The 25,809-nt window shown below is 48.1% G+C and overlaps 2 protein-coding genes across 7 annotated transcripts in view; one reads left to right on the top strand and one right to left on the bottom strand.

Moving 5' to 3' along the window:
- LOC105494649 (RB binding protein 4, chromatin remodeling factor) overlaps positions 1-7,656 on the top strand; it is a 35,886-nt gene extending 28,230 nt beyond the window's left edge. For both annotated transcript variants that reach the window (XM_011763271.2, XM_071096743.1), the window contains exon 12: positions 507-7,656. In XM_011763271.2, the coding sequence (XP_011761573.1) occupies positions 507-572 (66 nt within the window). In that variant the 3' untranslated portion in view covers positions 573-7,656. The remainder of the gene's footprint in view (positions 1-506) is intronic.
- LOC105494648 (syncoilin, intermediate filament protein) lies at positions 1,113-25,314 on the bottom strand. 5 transcript variants are annotated; one of them, XM_011763267.3, is made up of 5 exons: positions 24,755-24,918; positions 16,113-17,292; positions 5,097-5,221; positions 4,857-4,933; positions 1,113-2,717 (listed from the first exon to the last, which is right to left on the bottom strand). In XM_011763267.3, the coding sequence occupies exons 1-5, from the start codon at positions 24,805-24,807 to the stop codon at positions 2,707-2,709; spliced, it is 1,446 nt and encodes a 481-aa protein (XP_011761569.2). In that variant the 5' UTR covers positions 24,808-24,918; the 3' UTR covers positions 1,113-2,706. The 5 variants fall into 5 exon arrangements, with proteins under 5 accessions (XP_011761569.2, XP_070952813.1, XP_011761570.2 ...); XM_071096712.1 differs by lacking the exon at positions 24,755-24,918 and adding an exon at positions 25,243-25,314 and having other exon boundaries at positions 1,113-4,933; XM_011763268.3 differs by lacking the exon at positions 4,857-4,933.
- Between the last annotated feature and the right edge of the window lie 495 nt (positions 25,315-25,809).

The raw sequence follows: 25,809 nt of genomic DNA, 5'->3' as shown, positions 1-25,809 counted from the left end.
ATAAAAAAATTAGCCAGGCATAGTGGCATGCGCCTGTAATCCAAGCTACTTGGGAAACTGAGGCAAGAGAATTGCTTGAACCTGGGAGGCGGAGGTTGCAGGGAGCCGAGATGGTGCCACTGCACTCCAGCCTGGGAGACAGAGCAAGACTCCATCTCAAAAGGAAAGAAAAATAATAATGCCTGGTTAAAGAACTCAAGAATGTTGGCTATCAAGACAAATAGTATCCACACTTTAGTTTTGTGGGAATGTCCTAATCAGGGGCCTGTGGACCACCTGCCTGTTTTTACTGGAACATGGTCATGCTAATTAATACTTCATTACCCATTATAGGTTGTCTCCGGATGCTTTCATCCAACAGAGTTGAATAGTTATAACACAGACTGTGTGGCCCAAAACCTATAAAGTATTTACTGTCTGGTTTCCTGGCTTAATCTGTTGTTGAAACCTTGAGTTTTAGAAGAAGTCTTCATGTTTACTAAATTCTTTTTCTTGTTTTTGGGCAGGCAGAGAACATTTATAATGATGAAGACCCTGAAGGAAGCGTGGATCCAGAAGGACAAGGGTCCTAGATATGTCTTTACTTCTTGTGATTTTAGACTCCCCTTTTTTCTTCTCAACCCTGAGAGTGATTTAACACTGGTTTTGAGACAGACTTTGTTCAGCTATCCCTCTATATAATAGGTACCACCAATAATGCTATTAGCCCAAACAGTGGGTGTTTTCTAAATATTAATGGGGGGGCTTGATTCAGCAAAGCCACAAACTTAACGTTGAAATTTTCTTCAGGAATTTTCTAGTAACCCAGGTCTAAAGTAGCTACAGAAGGGGGAATATTATGTGTGATTATTTTTCTTCTTATGCTATATATCCCCAAGTTTTTCAGACTCATTTAAGTAAAAGCTAGAGTGAGTAAGGAATAGAGCCAAATGAGGTAGGTGTCTGAGCCATGAAGTATAAATACTGAAAGATGTCACTTTTATTCAGGAAATAGGGGAGATTCAAGTCATATAGATTCCTACTCGAAAATCTTGACACCTGACTTTCCAGGATGCACATTTTCATATGTAGACCAGTTTCCTCTTGGTTTCCTCAGTTAAGTCAAAACTACATGTTCCTCTTTCCCCATATATTCATATATTTTTGCTCGTTAGTGTATTTCTTCAGCTGTTTTCATGTTGTTTCTTTCCTGTCTGTGAAATGGTGTGTTTTTTGTTGTTGTTTTTTTTTTAACTTGGGACCACCAAGTTGTAAAGATGTATGTTTTTACCTGACAGTTACACCACATGCAGACTGTCAAGTTGAGAAGAGTGAATCAATAACTTGTATTTGTTTTAAAAATTAAATTAATCCTTGATAAGAGTTACTTTTTTTTAGGAGTTAGTCCTTGACCACTAGTTTGATGCCATCTCCATTTTGGGTGACCTGTTTCACCAGCAGGCCTGTTACTCTCCATGACTAACTGTGTAAGTGCTTAAAATGGAATAAATTGCTTTTCTACATAACCCCATGCTGATGGGTTTTATTTAGTATAAAACATCCATCAAACACCAGTCTCTGGCTTCTAGAAGAGTCCTTCAGATGACAGTTGTTTTCCGTGGTCTTTGACTATCAAGAGCAGAATTAAATATAATAGTCCCAGAGCTGTAGAAAAGAGCTTTACTCCTTGACAGGGAAAGTGAAAGACATAAAACACTGAATCAGAGGTGGCACAGATTAGTCTTTGATAAGGTAACGTTTCTTTGAAGTCGATCTCTAGAGAACTACATGGACTTTCAAGAGTGTCAAAGGCAGTGTGGTAGAGAGAATTTAAGGCAAAATTTAAATTTGGAAAAGGTGCTTGAACCTTTTCTCAGAAAGAGGTTTTGTCTCCCCAGTATGTTTTTCACTGGGGCCTTTACTTAGAGGTTAGAAATAATAAGCTTTGAAAGCCTCTTATCACCAGATGCAATGACCAGATAAAATGCCTGTTTTTTTCCACTTAGTTTTTTGTTGTTGTTTTTTAACTGAGTAGATCATTCTGACCCAAAACCACTTTGATGAGGTAAGATCCTTGGGAAAATCTGATTAGCGTTAACCATTAGATTCAAATCTCGATTGGTTTCTTTTCTTCAAGTCTAGTTGTTTTAGAGTATAATGAAAATTAACTTGACACAATTTTAAGAGTAGACAATATGGGTCAGCATATCCTTTAGCAAAAAGTAAATTTTGTAAAAGTATTCATTTAAATTCTAACACTCATGGCACAAAAGAATGGAAATTGTAAATCCATGTAATGGAAATTGGCTATTTTTTAGACCCCACATGTGCCCCTCAAAAATGTTTTTGGTTTGGGTCAATACAAAGCAAGATACATTCTTTAAAATACTCCAAGATGCGTCCATACGTTCATCCTTTACTCAGTGCATGTGTGAGGGTTGCTGCTGGAAGATAGGAGGCTCATTTTTCCTTTCCGTGGTGTGTTAAGATCAGTATCAACAGCAGATGAAATAGAATCCAGCAAAGAGTTGACTGGTGTTCTGCCTCCAGCAAACTCTACAATCTTTTTAAGCAGGTCAGCCAGTATTTGCAACTTCCACAGGATGAAATGCTTGCCAGGTTCCTGGCACTCTTGTCTGTTCGGAAGAGAACGTCCAGAGGGTACTTAGTGATCCTTTGCTAAGAAGTTTTTTGCTGTTTCTGGGTTACAGATTTGGCCATATATTTCTAAACAGCCCCTGTAAGGTTGAAAGAAAAAGAAAAAGTTTGTAACAATGAACTTCTGAGGTTTAGTTACTGCAGGCTTTGTTGAGGAGAGGTTGTTACAGTGTGATTTATGGATGATCAGGGATGACTTTCCCCTAGCAAATATTTGGATGCCTCCTGTTTGTGAAATAGAGTGAATGGTAACCTATGTGGTGGTGATGGGAGGGATACTTAAACGTTTTTCTCTGGTACGTTAACTTCCACAGGTATAATTACAATGCCTGAAATTCTTTAGTTTCATTTCTTTGGATTAGTCATTGTCTTTTCCAGATTGTACTTTTAATCTGATCCACACAAAGATAGCTAGCAGATCATTGACTTCAATTGCAAGGTTATAATTTCACAAACATTAGGCATATTATCAGTCATGTGGATTCAAACACAGTTTAAGAAAATCCTCAAGACTGGGTGTGGTGGCTCATGCCTGTAATCCCAGCTGCTTAGCAGGCTGAGGCAGGAGTATTGCTTGAACCCAAGAGACAGAGTTGCAGTGAGCCAAGATCGTGCCACTACTCCAGCCTGGGCAACATAGCAAGACCCCCCATCTCTACTAAAAAGAAATTTTAAAAAATAATAATATCCTAGAAAATTAGAAAAAGCAACAATAGTTACTTGTGGGCCAGGCACAGTGGTTCATGCCTGTCATCCCAGCACTTTTTTTGAGAGGCTGAGGCAGGTGGATCACGGGGTCAGGAGTTCAAGACCAGCCTGGCCAAGATGGTGAAACCCCGTCTCTACTAAAAATACAAAAATTAGCCGGCCGTGGTGGCACACACCTCTAGTCCCAGCTACTCAGGAGGCGGAGGTTATAGTGAACCGAGACCAAGACCAAGCCACTACACTCTATCCAGCTTGGGTGGAGCGAGACTCTGTCTCAAAAAAAAAAAAAAAAAAAAAAAGTTTAGGAAATAAATAAAATATATAGGCATCTGTATAATATACAACTTGACACGGACTTTTATCCTTAGTTTCTTTAAGGGACTCTAGAACTTTTAGGAGAATATACTAGTAAAACATTTGGGGAGGGATCCTGAATAGGTGATTGGTCAGAAAGATGCCTTCAGTTTTGTCAGTGTCTAAAAGTAAGTCTGTGTGGGCCAGGCACGGTGGCTTACACCTATAATCTAGCACTTTAGGAGGCCGAGGCGAGTGCATCACGAGGTCAGGAGATCGAGACCATCTTGGCCAACATGGTGAAACCCCGTCTCTACTAAAATACAAAAAATTAGCCAGGCGTGGTGGTGCGTGCCTGTAATCCCAGCTACTTGGGAGGCTGAGGTAGGGGAATCACTTGAACTCGGGAGGCAGAGGTCACACCACTGAATCCAGCCTGGCAATAGAGCAAGACTCCGTCTCAAAAAAAAGGAAAAAAAAGGTAAGTCTGTAATATGAACATCTCTGCTTCTACCCAAAACCACAGCCTTTGAATATTAAATAAGGAAATTAATGGATAGATATGTTTATTATTTTTGATAGCACAACTGCCTTCCCTGCTATTGTAAGGAAAACTGAGAATAGCAGGTGGGTAGGGTAGGGTGAGGAAACAAGATGCCCAAAGCCTAGATGCCACAGAATTCGTGGTGATAATCAGGGCATATTTTGAGTCCTACTAGAAACTGAAACATTCCAAATGAACTCTGAATGCCTGACCCAGGCATTTTGGAGGTTTTTGCTATCCCCTTGTCATTAGGCACACACTTAAGGGTTTTTTTGTTGTTTTTTTTTTTGGGGGGGGGGGGGTTTGTTTTGTTTTGTTTTTTGAGACAGAATCTCAGTCTGTTGTCCAGGCTGGAGTACAGTATTGTGATCTTGACTCACTGCAACCTCTGCCTCCCGGTTCAAACAATTCTCCTGCCTTGGCCTCCTGAGTAGCTGGGATTATGCCCACTATGCCCAGCTAAGTTTTGTATTTTAGTAGAGATGGGGTTTCACCATTTTGGCCAGGCTGGTCTTGAACTCCTGACCTCATGATCTGCCCACCTCGGCCTCCCAAAGTCCTAGGATTACAGGCATGAGCCACCCCGCCCAGCCTGTTGTTTTTAAGACATTAATTAGTACTGTTAGGAAAGCAGTAACAATGCAAACACCACTCTTCTCTCCACAAAGATCACCTTGAGACTGTGTTTCCATTCCACCTGCCTGAGAAGTGGGAGCATCAGCCTGTTCCAGGCTCTTGGGTAGCATAGCCCTTTAAAAGAAGAGAGCCATTTTCCATGTGTTTGTGGATAAGCACAATTTGAAAATCATTTCCCAAATCCTTGTTTTTGACTCCAAATTAAAATTTTCCCTAAGCCCTTCCACCATCCCCTCAGCCAGTGTTAGATGAGATTTGTGTAGCAGCGGAAACTGACTTATAAGTAGAGAGCTCTTCAGCAAGACTGAGCCTTAGCTGTTCCATCTCTTTGTTCTTCTGTTGCTGGACTTGCACCCCACTTCTTAACTGCCTTTGGCGTTCTTCCATTTCCTCCAGCTGTTCCTGCATGAGATGGCCAAGAACATTTCTAATGAGCCAAACAATAAAAACCTGACATTGTCCACTCTAAATAAAACACTTTTTTGTTCATTGTTTAATCTTCGTAGCAGTATTGAGCAGCATTTATATGATAGGTTACGAAACAGAGGTTCAGAGAGGTTGGTCTTGGAAAAAAAGTGAAAATGGTGACCTAAAAGGAATCTTGTCTGTTAACCACAGCTTAATAGACTCCTGGGAGGGTGATGGGGACTTTTTAGTATTACAACCTTAGTGTCATTGAGGAGGATTTTGGTCTAGTTAGTGAACTGAGTTTCATATGCTTCTCCCTCCATGTGCAAGTTTAAGATAACTGGTAGTTTTTAATAATATACTACTTGGCCGGGCGCGGTGGCTCAAGCCTGTAATCCCAGCACTTTGGGAGGCAGAGACGGGCGGATCACGAGGTCAGGAGATCGAGACTATCCTGGCTAACATGGTGAAACCCCGTCTCTACTAAAAAAATACAAAAAACTAGCCGGGCGAGGTGGCGGGCGCCTGTAGTCCCAGCTACTCGGGAGGCTGAGGCAGGAGAATGGCGTGAACCCGGGAGGCGGAGCTTGCAGTGAGCTGAGATCCGGCCACTGCACTCCAAGCCTGGGCGACAGAGCGAGACTCCGTCTCAAAAAAATATATATATATATATATACTAAAAGTATGGCAACAATTATTAAATATTGGCTAGAATTCTAGGAGAGTTACACAACTAGTGGAAGTCCATGTTTAGAAAATAAATGGCTTGTTTAAGGAAAAGTTTTTGTGTCCAAAGCTCCTTAAAGTCAGAGATACTTCTACTTGGTACTTACCTTAACATCATGTGGAAATTGATGCTTTAGTGAGGGTGTTGGCTATCCTAGTTGCTAATTTCCTGCATCCTTTTTTCTTCTTATTTTTTTTTTTTTTATAGAGACAGGGTCTCACTATGTTGCCCAGGCTGGTCTTGTTCCTGGGCTCAAGTAATCCCCCCACCTTGGTCTCCCAAAGTGCTGGGATCACAGGTGTGAGCCACTGTGTCCAGCTCATCCTTTTTTCATTACACAAAAAGACTGAATTTCTTTTGTTGTTCTAAGTTGGAAGATGAAGATGCTATGCACAGGAGACCCTTGGGAGCCCTCAGATAATTTTCTTATTCTTACAAAACCAGGTTGGGATGCATTCTGTAAATTGTCCCTGCCTAGGATATATACCTGAGGAATAAGGTAAGGAAGATGTCAGCAAGTCAGTCTCTGGTTGACCTGCTAGCTGGCATGGATCCTTAAGGAGGCGGGAGGGAGTCGGGAAGAGAGGAATGGGTGAAGTTGGTATCTTTTAAAGGGAGAGTAACTTTACCTCATTTTAAAGAATACTAAGGAGTCCAGTTGGGGTAAATGCTATTATGAAAAGGATCTAGAAAATTTGTCCTCTGAGTCATACTTGACATCATACCTGTGGCACATCAGCCTGCAGTGTTTGATACTCTGGCTGTATCTCAGCTTTCACCAACATTGTCCAAAGACCTTTTTTTTTTTTTTTTTTTTTTTTTTTTAGACAGAGTCTCTCTCTGTTGCCCAGGCTGGAGTGCAGTGGCCGGATCTCAGCTCACTGCAAGCTCCGCCTGCTGGGTTTACGCCATTCTCCTGCCTCAGCCTCCCGGGTAGCTGGGACTACAGGCGCCCACCACCTCGCCCGGCTAGTTTTTTGTATTTTTTTTTTAGTAGAGACGGGGTTTCACCGTGTTAGCCAGGATGGTCTTGATCTCCTGACCTCGTGATCCGCCCGTCTCGGCCTCCCAAAGTGCTGGGATTACAGGCTTGAGCCACCGCACCCGGCCCAAGGACCTTTTTTAGTGCCCAGCCATGCCTAAGAGTGTGTCGTCTAAAGAGGGAAGCATCTGCATACTGCTGTCCTGATTTCTCAGTCCTCACTACATACCAGACCTGTTGTCAAGGCACAAAAGTGCATGCTTGGAAAAGCAGTCCGCACCACCAGTGATAAGCTGTGACAGAGTGCAGCAGCCTCAATGAAATGAAGAAAGGATCGCTACAGTGGCATTAAGGATGGTCTCTCTTAATCCTGTGTTAACCACTAGATTAACTTTCCAGTCAACTCACAGTCCTTCAAAGGCTTTCCACTTTATTTAGTGGCATTCAGACCCCCTCTAGTTTGACCCCTACCTCCAACTTGAACCTCTGTTACTCTTCCATATGAACATTTTCCTCTAGCCCTGGACTACTAGTACTGAAGCCACTAGTCACATATGACTCATTTGAAATATGACTAGTCTCAATTGAGATGTGATGTAAGTGTAAACTACACAGCAGATTTCTAAGACAGCACACAAAAAGAATGTAAAATACGTCAATATTTGATACTGATTACATGTTGAAATATGTGTTGGGTTAAATAAAATGCATTGAAGTTAATTTCACCTGTTTCTTTTTTTTAATAGAGCTACCAGAACATTTAAAATGACATTTGTGGCTTGCAGGGATAGCACTACTCTACCCTGACCAACTCAGATCTCTGCCTGTGTTCCTGCCACTTCTTTCACCTAGACAAACAGTCCCTTGTTTTTTGCCACCTTCTAACCTACATACTAACTTCTCAAGGGCCAGTACATGTCTGTCTACAGTTGCCCCAGCACTTGCATTGACAGCATTCCCAATTTTAATTTTCTACATAGGCCAAAGACAGAAAGGATACATTCCCCAACTCAGAAGTGAAACTGCTACAGCAATAGTATGAAGTAACAGGTGCTGTGAAAACAGGAGGGTTACCTGTCGGGAAACCAGGAAGAAGGGAAACGGGTTTAAAGGATGAGTAAGAGTTAAAGGGGGAGAAGAGGTCTAGTCAATGTATAGTCATGGAATTGTGGGAAAGTGGCTTACTAGTTCATTCCTTGCAATCCTATGGATATGGGAGTATTATTAATCTCATGTTTCATGTGAGGGTGCTGAGCCACAGAGCTTAAGTAATTTGTCCAAAGTTTCCAACTTAGTGATAGAGCTAGGATTTGCTGTTGGCTTAGAGCTCATACTCAAGGTAATAGGCTTTTTAGTGGTTCTCAGACTTTTCTGTGCAACCCCAAAAGATGGCCAAATTGGAGGGCCCTTGGTACTTTCCAGTTAGAGAATAACTCACTTTTACCTGGTGTATATATTGGCATTCTACGTACAATTCTCTGGGGGAGAAGGTCCATAGCTTTAGAGAAAACTTTAGTTTTGGAAACCACTGGTCTAAAGAATACATAAAACTGGCCAGGCATGGTAGCTCGTTCCTGTAATCCCAGCATTTTGGGAGGCCAAGGCAGGCGGATCACCTGAGGTCAGGAGTTCGAGACCAGCCTGGCCAACATGGTGAAACCCAGTCTCTACTAAAAACACAAAAAATAAGCTAGGCATGGTGGCGGGTGCCTGTAATCCCAGCTATTAGGGAGGCTGAGGCAGGAGAATCACTTGAACCTGGGAGCGGGAGGTTGCAGTGAGCTGAGATCAGGCCCCCGCACTCCAGCCCGGGTGACAGAGCGAGACTCCGTCTCAAAAAAAAAACCACATTGCTTAGATTTTATGAAATACATTCATTTTATCTGTTACGCCTCATTCTGGAGTACAAACTTCTTTTTTTTTTTTTTTTTTTTTTTTTTTTGAGACGGAGTCTTGCGCTGTGGCCCAGGCTGGAGTGCAGTGACCGGATCTCGGCTCACTGCAAGCTCCGCCTCCCGGGTTCACGCCATTCTCCTGCCTCAGCCTCCCGAGTAGCTGGGACTACAGGCGCCTGCCACCTCGCCCGGCTAGGTTTTTTTTTGTATTTTTCAGTAGAGACGGGGTTTCACCGTGTTAGCCAGGATGGTCTCGATCTCCTGACCTTGTGAGCCGCCCGTCTCGGCCTCCCAAAGTGCTGGGATTACAGGCTTGAGCCACCGCGCCCGGCCTTCTTCTTTTTTTTTTTTTTTTTTTTTTTTTTTTTTTAGACAGAGTCTCTGGCCCAGGCTGGAATGCAGTGGCATGATCTCAACCTCCACCTCGTGGGTTCAAGCGATTCTCCTGCCTCAGTCCCTGAGTAGCTGGAATTACAGGCATGCACCACCACTCTTGGCTAATTTTTTTTTTTTTTTTTTTTTTTTTTTTTTTTTGAGACGGAGTCTCGCTGTGTCACCCAGGGTGGAGTGCAGTGGCCGGATCTCAGCTCACTGCAAGCTCTGCCTCCCGGGTTTTTACGCCATTCTCCTGCCTCAGCCTCCCGAGTAGCCGGGACTACAGGCGCCCACCACCTCGCCCGGCTAGTTTTTTGTATTTTTTAGTAGAGACGGGGTTTCACCGTGTTAGCCAGGATGGTCTCGAACTCCTGACCTCGTGATCCGCCCGTCTCGGCCTCCCAAAGTGCTGGGATTACAGGCTTGAGCCACCGCGCCCGGCCGGCTAATTTTTTTTGTATTTTTAGCTAGACAGGGTTTCACCGAGTTAGCCAGGTGGTCTCGATCTCCTGACCTCATGATCCACTCTCCTCTGCCTCCCAAAGTGCTGGGATAACAGGCATGGGCCACCAAGCCTGGCCTCTGGAGTACAAACTCTTTGAGGGCAGGAGCGTTACCCCCACCCCCCAACACACACACACAGACAATTTCTTTTTTTTCTTTTCTGAGACGGAGTCTTGCTCTTGCCCAGCTGGAGCACAGTGGCACAATCTCAGGTCACTACAACCTCTGCCTCCCAGGTTCATGCGATTCTCCTGCCTCATCCTCCCAAGAAGCTGGGAATACAGGCACCTGCCACCACACCCAGCTAATTTTTGTATTTTTTAGTAGAGACGGGGTTTCACCATGTTGGCCAGGATGGTCTCCATCTCTTGACCTTGTGATCCGCCCGCCTTGGCCTCCCAAAGTGCTGAGATTACAGGCACGTGAGCCACCGCGCCCAGCTTTCTTTTTTTTTCTTTTTTTTTTTTTTTTTTATGAGGTGAGTGACTGTCACCCAGGCTGGAGTGCAGTGGCACAATCTCAGCTCACTGCAACCTCTGCCACCCAGGTTCAAGCTATTCTGCCTCAGCCTCCCGAGTAGCTGGCATTACAGGCGCCTACCACCACACGTGGCTAATTTTTTTTTTGTAGTTCTAGCAGAGATGGGATTTCACCATCTTGGCCAGGCTGGTCTTGAACTCCTGACCTCGTGATCCACTGCGCCCGGCCACATACTATTTCTAATTGGTATTGCCAGCACTTAGCTCACTGCCTGGTCCAGAGTAGTTAGGCACTTAGAAACTTGAATGAATTGATGATTAAGGTGATGACAGAGGCAAACTTTGCCATCGTTAAGAGTGGAGTACAGCCTAAAGATTAAAGGGACACCCTTAAGTAAGCTGATGGTCTGGGCGCAGTGGCTCATGCCTGTAATCCCAGCACTTTGGGAGGCCGAGGCGGGTGGATCACGAGGTCAGGAGATCGAAACCATCCTGGCCAACATGGTGAAACCCATCTCTACTGAAAATACAAAAATTAGCTGGGTGTGGTGGCGTGAGCCTGCAGTCCCAACTACTCGGGAGGCTGAGGCAGGAGAATCGCTTGAACCCAGGAGGCAGAGGTTGCAGTGAGCCAAGATCATGCTACTGCACTCCAGCCTAGCAACAGAGCGAGACTCCGTCTCGAAAACCAAACAAAAAGTAAGTTGATGAAATAGAAATTTAGCAAACAGTTTAGGAAGCCATTTCAGAAAGAAAAATTAGGTCCTTCAGACCTTGATTCCTACTTTAATGATGGTATAGCAACAAGAGAAGCTATTATACTACCAAGAGTGTTTCAGGCCAGACAAGGTGGCTCACACCTGTAATCTCAGCAACTTGGGAGGCTGAGGCAGGAAGACCAAGACTTCCTATCAATAGAAAGAAAGATTCATTTGATAGAGATTAGATAGACAGACAGACTTCTGAATATTTTTTTAAAAACTTTGTGTCATAAGATTATCTTTGGAAAACGATCCTTGGAAAGATGCACAAATCATCAAATCTGAAACCATCTTAACCTCTTCCTTAGAGTAGCTTTCTAATTATTCTCCATTGCTCTGTATCTCTAGCCCACTTTACATCCTGCACCAGTACTTCTTGTAATCCCAGCACATTGGGAGGCCGAGGCGGATGGATCACGAGGTCAGGAGTTGGAGACCAACCTGGCCAAGATGGTGAAACCCCATCTCTACTAAAAATACAAAAATTAGCGGGACATGATGGCGGGCACCTGTAATCCCAGTTAGAAGGCTGAGGCAGAAGAATCGCTTGACCCGGGAGGCGGAGATTTCGGTGAGCCAAGATCATGCCACTGCACTCTAGCCTGGGTGACAGAGCAAGACTCCATCTCCAAAAAAAAAAAGTAGAGAGGCAGGCAGTGGCTCAAGCCTATAATCCCAGCACTTTGGGAGGCTGAGCCAGGATGATCACCTGAGGTCAGGAGTTTGAGACCAGCTGGCTAACGTGGTAAAACCTCATCTCTACCAAAAATATAAAAATTAGGACCAGGCCCGGTAACTCATGCCTGTAATCCCAGCACTTTGGGAGGCTGAGGCGGGCAGACTACCTGAGCTCAGGAGTTCAAGACCAGCCTGGGCAACACGGTGAAACCCCGTCTCTACTAAAATACAAAAAATTGGCCGGGCTCAGTGGCTCACACCTATAATCCTAGTACTTTGGGAAGCCGAGGTGGGTGGATCATGAGGTCAGGAGATTGAGACCATCCTGGCTAACATGGTGAAACCCCGTCTCTACTAAAAATACAAAAAATTAGCCAGCTATGGTGTTATGCACCTGTAGTCCCAGCTACTCAGGAGGCTGAGGCAGGAAAATCGCTTGAACCCAGGAGGCAGGGGTTGCAGTGAGCCCAGATCACACCACTGCACTCCAGCCTGGGTGACAGAGCAAGACTCCTTTTCAAAAAAAAAAAAAAAAACACAAAATTAGCCGGGCGTGGCAGTGTGCACCTGTAGTCCCAGCTACTCGGGAGACTGAGGCAGGAGAATTGCTTAAACCCAGAAGGTGGAGGTTGCAGTGAGCCGAGATCGCATTATTGCACTCCAGCCTAGGCGATAGAGCAAGACTCTGACTTAAAAAAAAAAAAAATTAGCCAGGTATAGTGGCAGGCGCCTGTAATCCCAGCTACTTGGGAGGCTGAGGCAAGAGAATCGCTTGAACCTGGGAAGCAGAGGTTGCAGCAAGCCGAGATCGTGCCACTGCACTCCAGTATGGGTGACAGAGGCAGACTCCATCTCAGAAAAGAAAAAAAAAAGTAGGCCGGGCGCGGTGGCTCAGGCCTGTAATCCCAGCACTTTGGGAGGCCAAGGCGGGCGGATCACAAGGTCAGGAGATCGAGACCACGGTGAAACCCCGTCTCTACTAAAAATACAAAAAATTAGCCGGGCGCGGTTGTGGGCGCCTGTAGTCCCAGCTACTCGGGAGGCTGAGGCAGGAGAATGGCGTGAACCCGGGAGGCGGAGCTTGCAGTGAGCCGAGATCGCGCCACTGCACTCCAGCCTGGGCGACAGAGCGAGACTCCGTCTCAAAAAAAAAAAAAAAAAGAAAAAAAAGAAAAAAAAAAAGTAGTAAGGCAATCATGTTACTTCCCTGATTAAATCCCTTTAATGATGCAGCAGTCTACTGAATAAAGTCCAAAACACAAGTTTTTTACCTGCAGCCAAGTTACTAATTATATTTCAGATATGTTGATAAAATACATTATAATTTTTTTTTACCTATGTATTTTCTCCCCTGCTCCCCTCGGGTTTAGCTCAGCTGAATCTTTGCGTATTTTAATGTGGCTATTAGAAAGTTTATGATTATTTATGTGACTTGCATTATATTTCTGTTGGGCAGCACTGGTCTAGATTGTCCCTATACTTTCATACCTAGCTCAAATTTCACCTCTTTTTTAATGAAGAGTTCTCTGATTTAGCCAGTGGCTAAAAATAATCTATCCCGGCTGGGTGCGGTGGCTCACGCCTGTAATCCCAGCACTTTGGGAGGCCGAGATGGGCGGATCACAAGGTCAGGAGATTGAGACCATCCTGGCTAACACGGTGCTAAAAATAAAAGAAATTAGCCGGGCGTGGTGTCAGGCACCTGCAATCTCATCTATTCGGGAGGCTGAGGCAGGAGAATGGTGTGAACCCAGGAGGTGGAGGTTGCAGTGAGCCGAGATCGCGCCACTGCACTCCAGCCTGGGCGAGAGTGCAAGACACCGTCTCAGAAAACAATAATAATAATAATCATCATCATCATCATCTATCCCACAGCCATTTTACCTGCACCTCTCATAAATCGCCTGTTACTTTCTACCCTGAGATACAATTATTAATGTTGTATCTCATTAATACATTAATACTCTGTCTGAGTACTGGCTATTAAGGATAGTATTGATGCTAAATAAATGACTTTTCACTAGATTGTGAACAATTTTTTAAAAATGGGGTCAGGGGAGTATGAAGAGTTTAAAAACAGTATTACGGCCGGGCACAGTGGCTTACCCCTGTAATCCCAACACTTTGGGAGGCTAAGGCCAGTGGATCACTGGAGGTCAGGAGTTCGAGACCAGCTTGACCAACATGGTGAAACCCCATCTCTACTAAAATACACAAATTAGCCGGGCATGGTGGCACAGGCCTGTAATCCCAGCGACTTGGGAGGCTGAGGCAGGAAGATTGCTTGAACCCAGGAGGCAGAGGTTGCAGTGATCTGAGATCGTGCCACTGCACTCTAGCCTGTGTGACAGAGTAAGACTCTGTAAAAATAATTGGGAGGCCAAGGCGGGTGGACTGTCTAAGCTCAGGAGTTTGAGACCACCCTGGGTAACATGGTGAAACCCCATCTCTACTAACATACAAAAAATTAGCAGGGCGCAGTGGCAGGTACCTGTAGTCCCAGCAACTCAGGAGGCTGAAACAAGAGAATTACTTGAACCCAGAAGGCGGAGTTTGCAGTGAGCTGAGATTGCTCCAGTGCACTCCAGCCTAGGTGAAAGAGCAAGCCTCCATCTCAAAAATAAATAAATGAATAAAAAAAAAAAACATTCAGCAGTATTATGACCCCAAAAACCACAGTGTTTTCATTTTTCTTTTCTTTCTTTTTTTTTTTTTTTTTTTGAGACAGAGTCTCACTTTGTTACCCAGGCTGGAATGCAGTGGCGCAATCTCAACTCATTGCAACCTCCGTCTCCTGGATTCAAGCGATTCTCCTGCCTCAGCCTCCCAAGTAGCTGGCACGTGCCACCATGCCCCCCTAATTTTTGTATTTTTAGTAGAGATGGGGTTTCACCATATTGGCTATGCTTGTCTCAAACTACTGACCTTGTGATCCACCCACCTCAGCCTCCCAACCAAAGTGCTGGGATTACAGGCGTGTGCTCCCGGCCAGACTGTTTTCATAATACAAACTACAGAAAGCTTGACAAAATCTTCAGTGAAGTGAATGCAGCCATTTCAACAGGGAAACTTGTTCCTTTAAGGGCATATCAAAATCTGTGGGAGGACATAGATTTTTAAGTTTATCCAAAGGAATCAGTGTTCCAAAAGATTAAAACACTGCTTAGAGCACCACACTACAGTCTTCTCATTAGTGCCCCGCAGCACATGTGCTCTGAGCCTTGAGTAGCACAGAGTAATAGAACGACAAGCAAAATGTATTCCCTACCTTCTGAAAGTCCACAGTCTAGGAGGGACTACGTAATTGTTTATTCACTTAGTATTTATATCCCACTCTGTTCTAAAAAGGGATTAGAACTGGCTCACACTTAATCAGAAATAACTTGAATGCAAGAGAGATGGGGACAAATGCACATAAAAGGAAAATGAAGATTAGAGGATTCTATTAAGGTTGGTGCAAAATTAATTGCAGCTTTTGCCATTAAAAGTACTTGAGCCCATAATTTCAAGACCAGCCTGGGCAACATAGCAAAACCCTGTCTACAAAAAATACAAAAATTGGCTGGCCGCAGTGGCTCACACCTATAATCCTAGCTCTTTGGGAGGCCAAGGCAGGCGGATAGCTTGAGCTCAGGAGTTCAAACCCAGCCTGGGGCACATGGTGAAACCCTGTCTCTACAAAAAATTAGCCAGGTGTGGTGGCACACACTTGTAGTCCCAGCTGCTTGGGGGCGCTAAGGCAGGAGGATCGCTTGAGCCCAGGAGGTTGAGGCTGCAGTGAGCCCCCAAGACTGCACCTGTCTCAAAAAAGAAAAAATTAGCTGGGCATGGTGGTGCACGACTGAAGTCCCAGCTACTCAAGAGGGTGAGGTGGGAGGATCGCTTGAACCTGAGAGGTCGAAGCTGCAGTGAGCTGTGATCATGCCACTGCATCAGCCTAAGTGACAGCAAGACCCTGTCACAAAAAAACACAGAGTGCCGGCCGGGCACAGTGGCTCACGCCTGTAATCCCAGCACTTTGGGAGGCTGAGGCGGGTGGATCACGAGATCAGGAGATCAAGACCATCTGGCTAACACGGTGAAACCCTGTCTCTACTAAAAATACAAAAAAATAGCCGGGCGTGGTGGCAGGCGCCTGTAGTCCCAGCAACTCAGGAGGCTGAGGCAGGAGAATGGCATGAACCCGGGAGGCAGAACTTGTAGTGAGCTGAGATCGCGCCACTGCACTCCAGCCTGGGAGACAGAGTAAGACTGAGACTCTCAAAACAAAAAACAAAAAACAAAAAACCCAGAGTGCAGATAACGTTTAGTCCTTAGCATGGGCCCGAATGAATGAAGAATGGAGAAAAGAATTGCATGGCCCCAAAGAACAAAATTTTTGCTCCTACATGTGACACTATCCTTCAGCCCCAAAGACCTTGGACTCTGGCCGCTCTTTCCCCAGGTTAAAAGACGTCAGTTCCTTTCATGTCCAATGGGCCTACCCTGTATTGCTGAACCTCTTCATCTCGTTTTTGCCTCACAAGTGCGATCTGGTCCTCCAGGTTCCTGTTTTGCAGGTGGAGCTGCCGGGCCTCTGCTTGCAGGGGTCTCAGAGCCTCCTTCATCTCCTGGATCTCAGCCTGGGTTTTCTGCAGAGCTTTGGTCCCAGCTTCTTTCCTCTCTAGGAGCCGCAGGAGCTGAGGCTCATACTCCTCCTCCAGGCCCTGGCGGCTCTCTGCCATGAGATTTTCAAACTGGGCAGAGAGTCGCCGGCTTTCCTGGAGAAAGTGCCCATCCCTCTGGCTTGGAGGGGCTTCTAGTTGTTGCCGCAACTGCTCCTTCTGCTTCTGATAGGCATCCCGGAGCTGGGCCAGTTCCTCTGAGAGTTGGGTTGCCCTCGTAGTCAGCACTTCCCGGAAATCGGCAAACTGAGCCACGTCCTGCTGGCGGCACTCCAGTTGGTATTGGTAGGCCACACATTCCTTCGTCACCTTGAAAAGCTTCTGCTTGACCAGCCGGATCTCCTCCCTTAGGCCATCTCTCTCCAGCTCTGCTTGGGCATGGAGCTTGTAGGCAGCCAGGATGTCCTGATGGACCTGCTGTACCTCCTGCAGGGCTGGTTCCCGGAGCAATACAAGCTCATGGATGAGCTGATCCCTCTCCTCTTCCAGCTGGGCCACAGCTTGGACACACTGCTGGAAACGCCCTTCTAGCAATTCCAGGTCCTCTATGCTCAGGTTCTCCTCCATGCTGGGGCTCGGCTCGGCTCTGAGGCTCTCCTCAGGGTTAGATTTCTCCACCCTTGTGACTGTGTCTCCCTCATGAACAACCTGCTCTGGGTTTGTGGGCTTTCCTGGCTCCATGGGCCCCTCCACAAACTGCATCCAATCTGGCTCCATGGTTTCCTCCACACTCACTGTCTCCTCTGGATTCCCAGGCTCCTCCCCATGCAGAGCCTCATCTGGCTGCATGGCCTCTTCAATATACAGGGCCTCCTCTGGCTTCTCAGTCTCTTGCACATAGAGTGTCTCATCAAGGTCCCCTGTGTCCTCCAGGTAGAGAATGTCTTCGAGGTTTAAGTACCCCTCTGAAGATAGAGTAACTTCTGGATTCAAGGCTTCTGCCTCATTTAGGGAGTCAGAGTTCTCAGGAAGAGGATAATTGGCTTCTGCTCTTATTTTCCTGCAAAAGAAATGATTGAAAGTGAAAGGGCAGCCACAATCCCAGGATGGTGCAATCCTGGAACCAGCAGCCACGGGCCTAGACTACCCCAGGTTCTTAGATGTCAGCAGCCACTCGTCTGCTCCCTCCAGTCTGTCAATCCACCCCTCCACACACCCAACCACTGTGTAGATCCCCTGCCAGCCTCCCAGTGACATCACCATATGGTCTCTGCTTATGCAGCTCCAAGGACTTCAGATACCTGAGGCACCGCTGTTTGTTCCACAATTATAATAAATTTTTTTTTCTTTGAGATGGAGTCCCACTCTGTTGCCAAGGCTGGAGGGCAGTGGTGCAATCTTGGCTCACTGCAACCTCTGCCCCCTGGTTCATGCGATTCTCTTGCCTCAGCCTCCCAAGTAGCACCACCACACCAATTTTTTTTTTTTTTTTTTTGGTGGGGGACGGAGTCTTGCTCTGTCTCCAGGCTGGAGTGCGGTGGTGCGATCTTGGCTCACTGCAACTTCTGCCTCCCAGGTTCAAGTGATTCTCCTGCCTCAGCCTCCTGAGTAGCTGTGATTACAGGTGCACACCACCATGCCCGGTTAATTTTTGTATTTTTAGTGCAGATGGGGTTTCACCATGTTAGTCAGGCTGGTTTCAAACTCCTGACCTCGTGATCTGCCCGCCTTGGCCTCCTAAAGTGCTGGGATTATAGGCGTGAGCCACCGCGCCCAACCCAGTTCTAATAAAATTATAATGTTGAGATTAAAACCTTCGGCCGGGCGCGGTGGCTCAAGCCTGTAATCCCAGCACTTTGGGAGGCCGAGACGGGCGGATCACGAGGTCAGGAGATCAAGACCATCCTGGCTAACACAGTGAAACCCCGTCTCTACTAAAAAATACAAAAAACTAGCCGGGCGAGGTAGCGGGCGCCTGTAGTCCCAGCTACACGGGAGGCTGAGGCAGGAGAATGGCGTAAAACCGGGAGGCGGAGCTTGCAGTGAGCCAAGATCCAGCCACTGCACTCCAGCCTGGGCGACAGAGCAAGACTCCGTCTCAAAAAAAAAAAAAAAAAAAAAAAAAAAACTTCGTTTTAACTTTTTTTTTTGTTTCAGAGGGAGACTTGCTCCGCCACCCAGGCTGGAGTGCAGTGGTGCCATTTCAGCCTCCGCCTCCCAAGTAGCTGGGACTACAGACATGTGCCACCATACTCACCTAATTTTTGTATTTTTAGTAGAGATGGGGTTTTACCATGTTGGCCAGGCTGGTCTCAAACTCCTGACCTCAAGTGATCCGCCTTCTTCAGCCTCCCAAAGTGTTGGGATTACAGGCATTGAGCCACCATAGCCAGCCCTTCCTTATAACTTTTAGCCGCTGGATTTACCTGATACTTCCTTCTAGGATCAGATATTTCAACCTTCTTTTCTATGTAAGTTATCTAAACACTTAAAGATAACCATGGTCAGCCAGGTGCGGTGGCTCACACCTGTAATCTCAGCACTCTGGGAGGCCAAAGCAGGTGGATCACCTGAGGTTGGGAGTTCAAGACCAGCCTGACCAACATGGAGAAATCCCATCTCTACTAAAAATGCAAAATTAGCCGGGCGTGGTGGTGCATGTCTGTAATCCCAGATACTCGGGAGGCTGAGGCAGGAGAATCTCTTGAACCTGGGAGGCGGAGTTTGCAGTGAGACCAGATTATACCATTGCACTCCAGCCTGAGCAACAAGAGCAAAACTCCGTCTCAAAAAAAAAAAAGGCCAGGCGCAGTGGCTTACAACTGTAATCCCAGCACTCTGGGAGGCCGAGGCGGGTGGATCACGAGGTCAGGAGATCGAGACCATCCTGGCTAACACAGTGAAACTCCATCTCTACTAAAAAATACAAAAAATTAGCCAGGCGTAGTGGCGGGCGCCTGTAGTCCCAGCTACTCCGGAGGCTGAGGCAGGAGAATGGCGTGAACCTGGGAGGCCGAGCTTGCAGTGAGCCGAGATCGCACCACTGCACTCCAGCCTGGGCGACAGAGCAAGACTCCATCTCAAAAAATAAATAAAATAAAAAATAACCATGTTCAAGTGCAGTGGCTCATGTCTATAATCCCAGCACTTTGGGAGGCCAAGACCTCTTGAGTCCAGGAGTTTGAGGCCAGCGTGGGCAACAAACATGGCGAAACCCCATCTCTACAAAAAAAATACAAAAAATTAGCTGGGCATGATGGCGCACACCTGTTGTCCCAGATACTCGGGAGACTGTGGTGGGAGAATCACCTGAGCTTGGGAGGTTGAGGCTGTGGTAAGCCGTGATTGCACTTCTCTGCACTCCAGTCTGGGCAACAGAGACCCTGTCTAAAAAAAAACCAAAAAACAAAAAACAGCTTATCTTTGTTATTCCAAACATGTCCAGGTTTCCAGCGCCCTCTTCATTTGTGTCATATCCTTGTGACACAAGTGACACCTTTCAGACTGTCACTCTCTTGAGGATTTTTTTTTTTTAATTTACCTTTATTCTTAAGTTCCCCAAGAGCTAGAAATTGGGATGGGTATCAAAAGCAGTGCTCCAGGGCCAGGCAAGGTGGCTCACACCTGTTATCCCAGCACTTTGGGAGGCCAAGATGGGTGGATCACCTGAGCTCGGGAGTTCGAGACCAGCCTGGCCAACATGGTGAAACCCTGTCTCTACTAAAAATATAAAACTTAACAGGGCATGGTGGTGCATGCCTGTAATCTCAGCTACTCAGGAGGCTGAGGCATAAGAATGGCTTGAACATGGGAGTTAGAGGTTGCAGTGAGCCAAGATCACACCACAGCCTGGGCGACAGGCCAGGACTCCATCTCAACAAAAAAAAGCAGGTCGGGCACAGTGGCTCACGCCGGTAATCCCAGCACTTTGGGAGGCTGAGGCAGGTGGATCACAAGGTCAGGAAATCGAGACCAGCTTGGCTAACACGATGAAACCCTGTCTCTACTAAAAATACAAAAAAAAAAAAAAAAAAAAAATTAGCTGGGCACGGTGGCAGTCGCCTGTAGTCCCAGCTACTGGGGAGGCTGAGGCAGAAGAATGGTATGAACCCAGGAGGCGGAGGAGCTTGCAGTGAGCCAAGATCGCACCAGTGCACTCCAGCCTAGGCGAAAGAGCGAGACTATGTCTCAAAAAAAAAAAGTTTTTCATACCAAGTGCTTGTAAGCAACATTTCTTGCCGGGCGCGGTGGCTCAAGCCTGTAATCCCAGCACTTTGGGAGGCCGAGACGGGCGGATCACGAGGTCAGGAGATCAAGACCATCCTGGCTAACACGGTGAAACCCCGTCTCTACTAAAAATACAAAAAAAAAACACTAGCCGGGCGCGGTGGCGGGCGCCTATAGTCCCAGCTACTCGGGAGGCTGAGGCAGGAGAATGGCGTAAACCCGGGAGGCGGAGCTTGCAGTGAGCTGAGATCCGGCCACTGCACTCCAGCCTGGGTGACAGAGCAAGACTCCGTCTCAAAAAAAAAAAAAAAAAAAAAAAAAAAAAAAGCAACATTTCTTGTTTCTGTAAAAGTTCATCTTGTTAGAACTGGCCCACCCTTCTAGCCTGTCAAAGGCTCTTGAAGTCAGATTCTATCATTCCGACATCTGAGCTCTTTGACCCAGCTGCCAGCTCAGTCAGTTCCCAGTGGGGAGTGCTCTCTTGCTGCTTTGCCGCACAAATGCAAATGGCTTTGGTCTTTCCTGTCTCTGCTTTTGTTTGTTTGTTTGTTTGTTTGTTTGTTTTTTTAGATGGAGTCTCCTTCTGTCGCCCAGGCCTGAGTACAGTGGCGTGATCATAGCTCACTGCAGCCTCAACCTCCCTGGCTCAAGCCATCCTCCTGTCTCCCTCCTGGGTAGCTAGGACTACAGGCATGTAGCACCACACCTGCTAATTTTTTAACTTTTTGTAGAGATGAATTCTCACTATATTGCTCAGGCTGGTCTCAAACTCCTGAGCTTAAGCGATCCTCCCACCTAGACCTCCCAAAGTGCTGGGATTATAGGCATGAGCCACCACATCCGGCCATAGGCAAGAAATCTTCAAACAGCTCTTTCCCTCCCCTGTATAGCCAGTTCACTAAGAAGTGTCCTTTCTTTTCTTTTTCTTTTTGAGATGGAGTCTCACTCTGTCGCCCAGGCTAGAGTGCAGTGGCGTGATCTCAGCTCACTGCAACCTCCGCCTCCTGGGTTCAAGTGATTCTCCTGCCTCAGCCTCCTGAGTAGCTGGGACTATAGGTGCACACCACCACGCCCGGATGATTTTTGTATATTTAGTAGAGACAGGGTTTCACCATGTTGGCCAGGATAGTCTCAATCTCCTGACCTCATGATCCACCTGCCTCGGCCTCCCAAAGTGCTGGGATTACAGGCATGAGTCACCACACCTGGCCAAAAAGTAACCTTTCTATCTTAGAAAGACTACAGTCTCCATCCCCCTCTTCTGCATCCCACTATCAGGGCCCTACTCCAAGTCATCATGTCTCACTGGCACTTCTGTCCTGATCTTCTAAAAGGACTTCCTCCTCTCCTCACCCCAATCTATTCTCTACACTACCACAGCTAACTTGCTACAACACAGAGTTAACTATTGCTCCACTTCACCAGTAAATACCCAAACTGCTAGGCATGGTTTCAAGGTCCTTAAAGATGTGGCCCAAACATACCGTTTTTTTTTTTCTTTTTCTGAGACAGTCTCGCTCTGGTGCCCAGGCTGGAGTGCAGTGGCACAATCTCGGCTCACTGCAACCTCCGCCTCCCAGGTTCAAGAAATTCTCTGCCTCAGCCTCCCGAGTAGCTGGGATTACAGGTGCCCACCACCATGCCTGGCTAATTTTTTGTATTTTTAGTAGAGACAGGGTTTCACTATCTTGGCCAGGCTGGTCTCAAACTCCTGACCTCATGATCCGCCCGCCTCAGCCTCCCAAAGTGCTGGGATTACAGGCATGAGCCACCGCGCCTGGCCCCAAACATACCTTTGTTAGCCGCCTCTCACATTATTCCTGCAACCCACCCAATGCTTGACATCCCAGAGCATGCATTAACTTTTTACACCTCCTACTCTTAGCCCACAGTGTCCAGCTGAGAAATGCAGCTTCTCAAAACCACCTAAAGAGAGAACAACCCTGTACTACCTGGGAAGGCAGAGCTCCTAGAGCCAGGGCCAGGAAGGATGCACCTGCTCAGTCAGCCAAACCCACTCTGATATTCAGTAGTCCCTGCTTTCCCAGCAGACGGCCCTTTCATCATTCTCCTGCCGAGCCGCCCACCTTGGAATGACTTCACTGTGTTCAAGATTATTCTAGGCATTTTACATGAACACTCATTTATAGAATCCTCATCATCTATTGGCTGGGAGTGGTGGCTCACGCCTGTAATCCCAGGACTTTGGGAGGCCAAGGCAGGTGGATCACCTGAGGTCAGAAGTTTGAGACCAGCCTGGCCAACATGGTGAAACTCCGTCTCTACTAAAAATACAAAAAAATTAGCTGGGCATGGTGGCACGTGCCTGTAATCCCAGCTACTCGGGAGGCTGAAGCAGGAGGATCGCTTGAACGCAGGAGGCAGAGGTTGCAGTGAACTGAGATTGCGCCATTGCCCTCCAGCCTGAGCAACAAGAGCAAGACTATCTCAAAAGAAAAAAGAAAAAAAGAATCCTCATCTATTATCCCCATTTAATAGATGAGGAAGCCAATGCACAGAGTAAATAACTCACACGAGGTTCCACAACTGTTGTAAGTGGTGGAGGCTGGAGAAGGCCTGCGGTATTTACCACCCTCCTAGGATAGGCGTGAGGTTCAAAAGAGATAACTACAGCACATATAATAGAGCCTGGCACACAGCAGTCACGATATATCCTCTGACTCCTGGGTTCAAGCAATTCTCCTGCCTCAGCTTCCCAAGTAGCTGGGATTACAGGCACATGCCACCACGCCTGGCTAATTTTTTGTATTTTTAGTAGAACCGGGGTTTCACTATGTTGGCCGGGCTGGTCTTGAACTCCTGATCTCAGGTGATCTGCCCACCTTGGCCTCCCAAAGTGCTGGGATTACAGGTGTGAACCACGGCGCCCAGCCCACAATATACTTCTATCTACCTAACAAATTTGTACTCATCCTTCAAGCCCTGCTCAAACTTAATCTCTTCCATAAAGTATCTCCCAGACAACCCCATCTGTGTTCTCAGGATACTCTGTATGCAGCACATCTTCACACTTATTGCTCCAGTTACAGAAGTGCATGTGTCTGTCTCCCTGATAGTGAGTTTCCTAAGGACAAGCAGAGTTCTCATTCTGCTCTATATCCTAGGGTGGGGCTCTGTAACGGCAGACAGGCAGAAACCAGATGAACTCCAAGGAGGAAATCTGCCCAAGGTCGAATGGCAAAGCTGGAAGTAGCACCCAGGCCTCCTGACCTCCAAGCTGCGCTGCTAGCACACGTCGTATTGCTTCCGCCACCCCACCCATGGTGCCAGGCCTCTGCTGGGTGCTGCCCTCACGCAGCCGCCTCTTTTAAACAGAGAGAGGAGGGAAAGAAGCAGATGACAGGAGGCTCAGAGGAGAGGAAGCCAGCTTAGCTGGGGCCCCTGACCTCCAGCTTCCTTGGGCCCTGGGCAGCCTGCCTCTGCCACTCTGTCCCTGTCCCCAGAGGACTGCAGAGCTCTCCAACCCTGTTCAGGGATGTGGCTGGGAGTGCATGTGACACTGTGCAGGCAAGAGTCCTGTGTCTGACTGTGTAGCTGTAGGTGTGGACAGAAGTATGGGTGAGTGTGTGTGTGTAAGACCGCTCAGCTTTTTGCCCCTGTGTGACAGTGAAGGGGTGTTGGGAGGTGTGTATTTGCACCCTCACCTCTTGGTACACTGGGAAGTCTCAGAGCCACAGTATGACCTGGGACAGAAATACTCGCCTCTCACCCCAAACCCCTCAGCCACAGGTCCCTTTCCCCACTAATCAGCGGTGCCCTGCCAGCAGGGATAGTGGGGAGGGCCCCTGGACCCTTCCCCCATCTATCCCAGGCCAGACCGGAGAGAACAAGTCTTGACAGACTCTTAACTTCAAGCTGCTGGCAGATGCCCAGCCTTGCACCAAGTGGCTTCCACACAGCCAATTCAGCAGGGGAGGCCTCCGTCTCCAGCTGACATTTGCAGGGAGGAATGAAGGCAAGCGAGAAGTGTCTTTGGCTGCTATTGGCCAAATGGCACTTGAGCGGTGGATGCCCACTCGCCTGGAAGGGTTAACTCTCATGCAGCCCCGGGAGGGGGAGGGGTATTATAAAAAGCCACAGACAAACGGAGGTGCCAGGACCCCGGGCCGGCCCGACTCCCCGATGTCCCCTCACGAGGCGGCTCCAGTGCCCCACCCCAGCTGGACCACTACCCCTAGGCAGGCGAAAGACGCCCGCGGTCGGGGGGAAAGGGAACCCGTCCAGCAGCACTCCCTCCCCAGGGGGGCGGCGACGCGGGCCCGGCACGGTCCTACCTCGCGGCCTGGGCGGCGCCGTCCCCGCCGCGCCGGGGCTCCCGGCTGGCCATGGCTACGCGACCCCGGACTGGCGGCCGCGTTATTAATAGCCGGGCCCGCGGGCCCCTCGCTCCGGCGCCCGTGCCCGCCGCACTGCCAGCTGCAGCCGACACCGGATCCCTGCCGGCCCCGGGCCGGGCGCGCCCACTTGGCCGGGGCTCCTGCCGGGGGAGGAGGGAGCGGCCGCGCGGACCTGGGGGCGGGGAGACTCTGCCCCTCCCGGACCAGCCTGAGGCGGGAGTGGGAACTGGGGCCTGGAGTGGCCTTTCCAAACCTCCCAGCCCCCTGGTCTTCCCGAACCTTCTCCCCACCCTTCCTTTCGTGGGGTCCCGTTGCAGGGGGAGGGAGAAGGGTCTGAAGCCCCAAGGAGCACCTCCACTGTCCAGCCTGGGAGGGTGGGGGCAGGGTTGGGCGGGCTGCTCAAAGGGACCCAGCACCCCTCTCACGCGAGTGTTTGGGGGTGTCCGCCGCCGCTCAGCGCCCTCTGGTCCCCACCCAGGAGGGGAAGGACCGCAGCCACCCTCAGGGCACTCCGGGCTGTCCCCCGCAGCTGTCGTGAAGGGCGGGGCAGGGCGCGGCCGGGGAGGAGAGTTCACGGCCGCACCCCGCGCATTTGGGGACAGCCTGGAGCCTGGGGACGGGCTGGGTGGCTGGGGAGTTTAAAAAAAAACTGCGGAGGAGTTTACGCCTATCACATTGAGTCCATATTTAACCCCCCTTTCTGCCCCACCCTTTGAGGCTTCCTGGGGTCTCTCCCCTGCTCCACCTGTCACCCCACTCAGCCCACTTCTGTCAACTTCAAGACATACCTCCCCCCACGTCCTCAGCCCACTAGTGTCAGGGTCAAACCAGCACTGACGTCTTTCTCCCCAAGAGAGAAGCTGCTGGGCCCCTTCCCAGACCTGAGCTTCAGGCGTTCTTCCTTGGATTCCTTTTTCCACTTAGCCACCCTGTCTGGGGAGGTCTTTGACTCAATCGCAGAAGAATGCCTGCACCACAACAAGCTCCAGGGG

Source organism: Macaca nemestrina, chromosome 1 (assembly GCF_043159975.1).
Source record: "Macaca nemestrina isolate mMacNem1 chromosome 1, mMacNem.hap1, whole genome shotgun sequence".
Lineage (NCBI taxonomy): Eukaryota > Metazoa > Chordata > Mammalia > Primates > Cercopithecidae > Macaca > Macaca nemestrina.
Note: the sequence above shows the minus strand (reverse complement) of the source record. Positions and strands in the feature narration are given on the sequence as shown.

Coding starts and splice junctions, on each gene's coding strand:
- LOC105494648 (XM_071096705.1), bottom strand. CDS start 24,807: ATGGCCAGCCGGGAGCCCCGGCGCGGCGGGGACGGCGCCGCCCAGGCC. Junction 17,293..24,754: donor GGCGCCGCCCAGGCCGCGAG/GTAGGACCGTGC, acceptor TTTCTTTTGCAG/GAAAATAAGAGCAGAAGCCA. Junction 5,222..16,112: donor AAGAGGTTCAGCAATACAGG/GTAGGCCCATTG, acceptor CATCTCATGCAG/GAACAGCTGGAGGAAATGGA.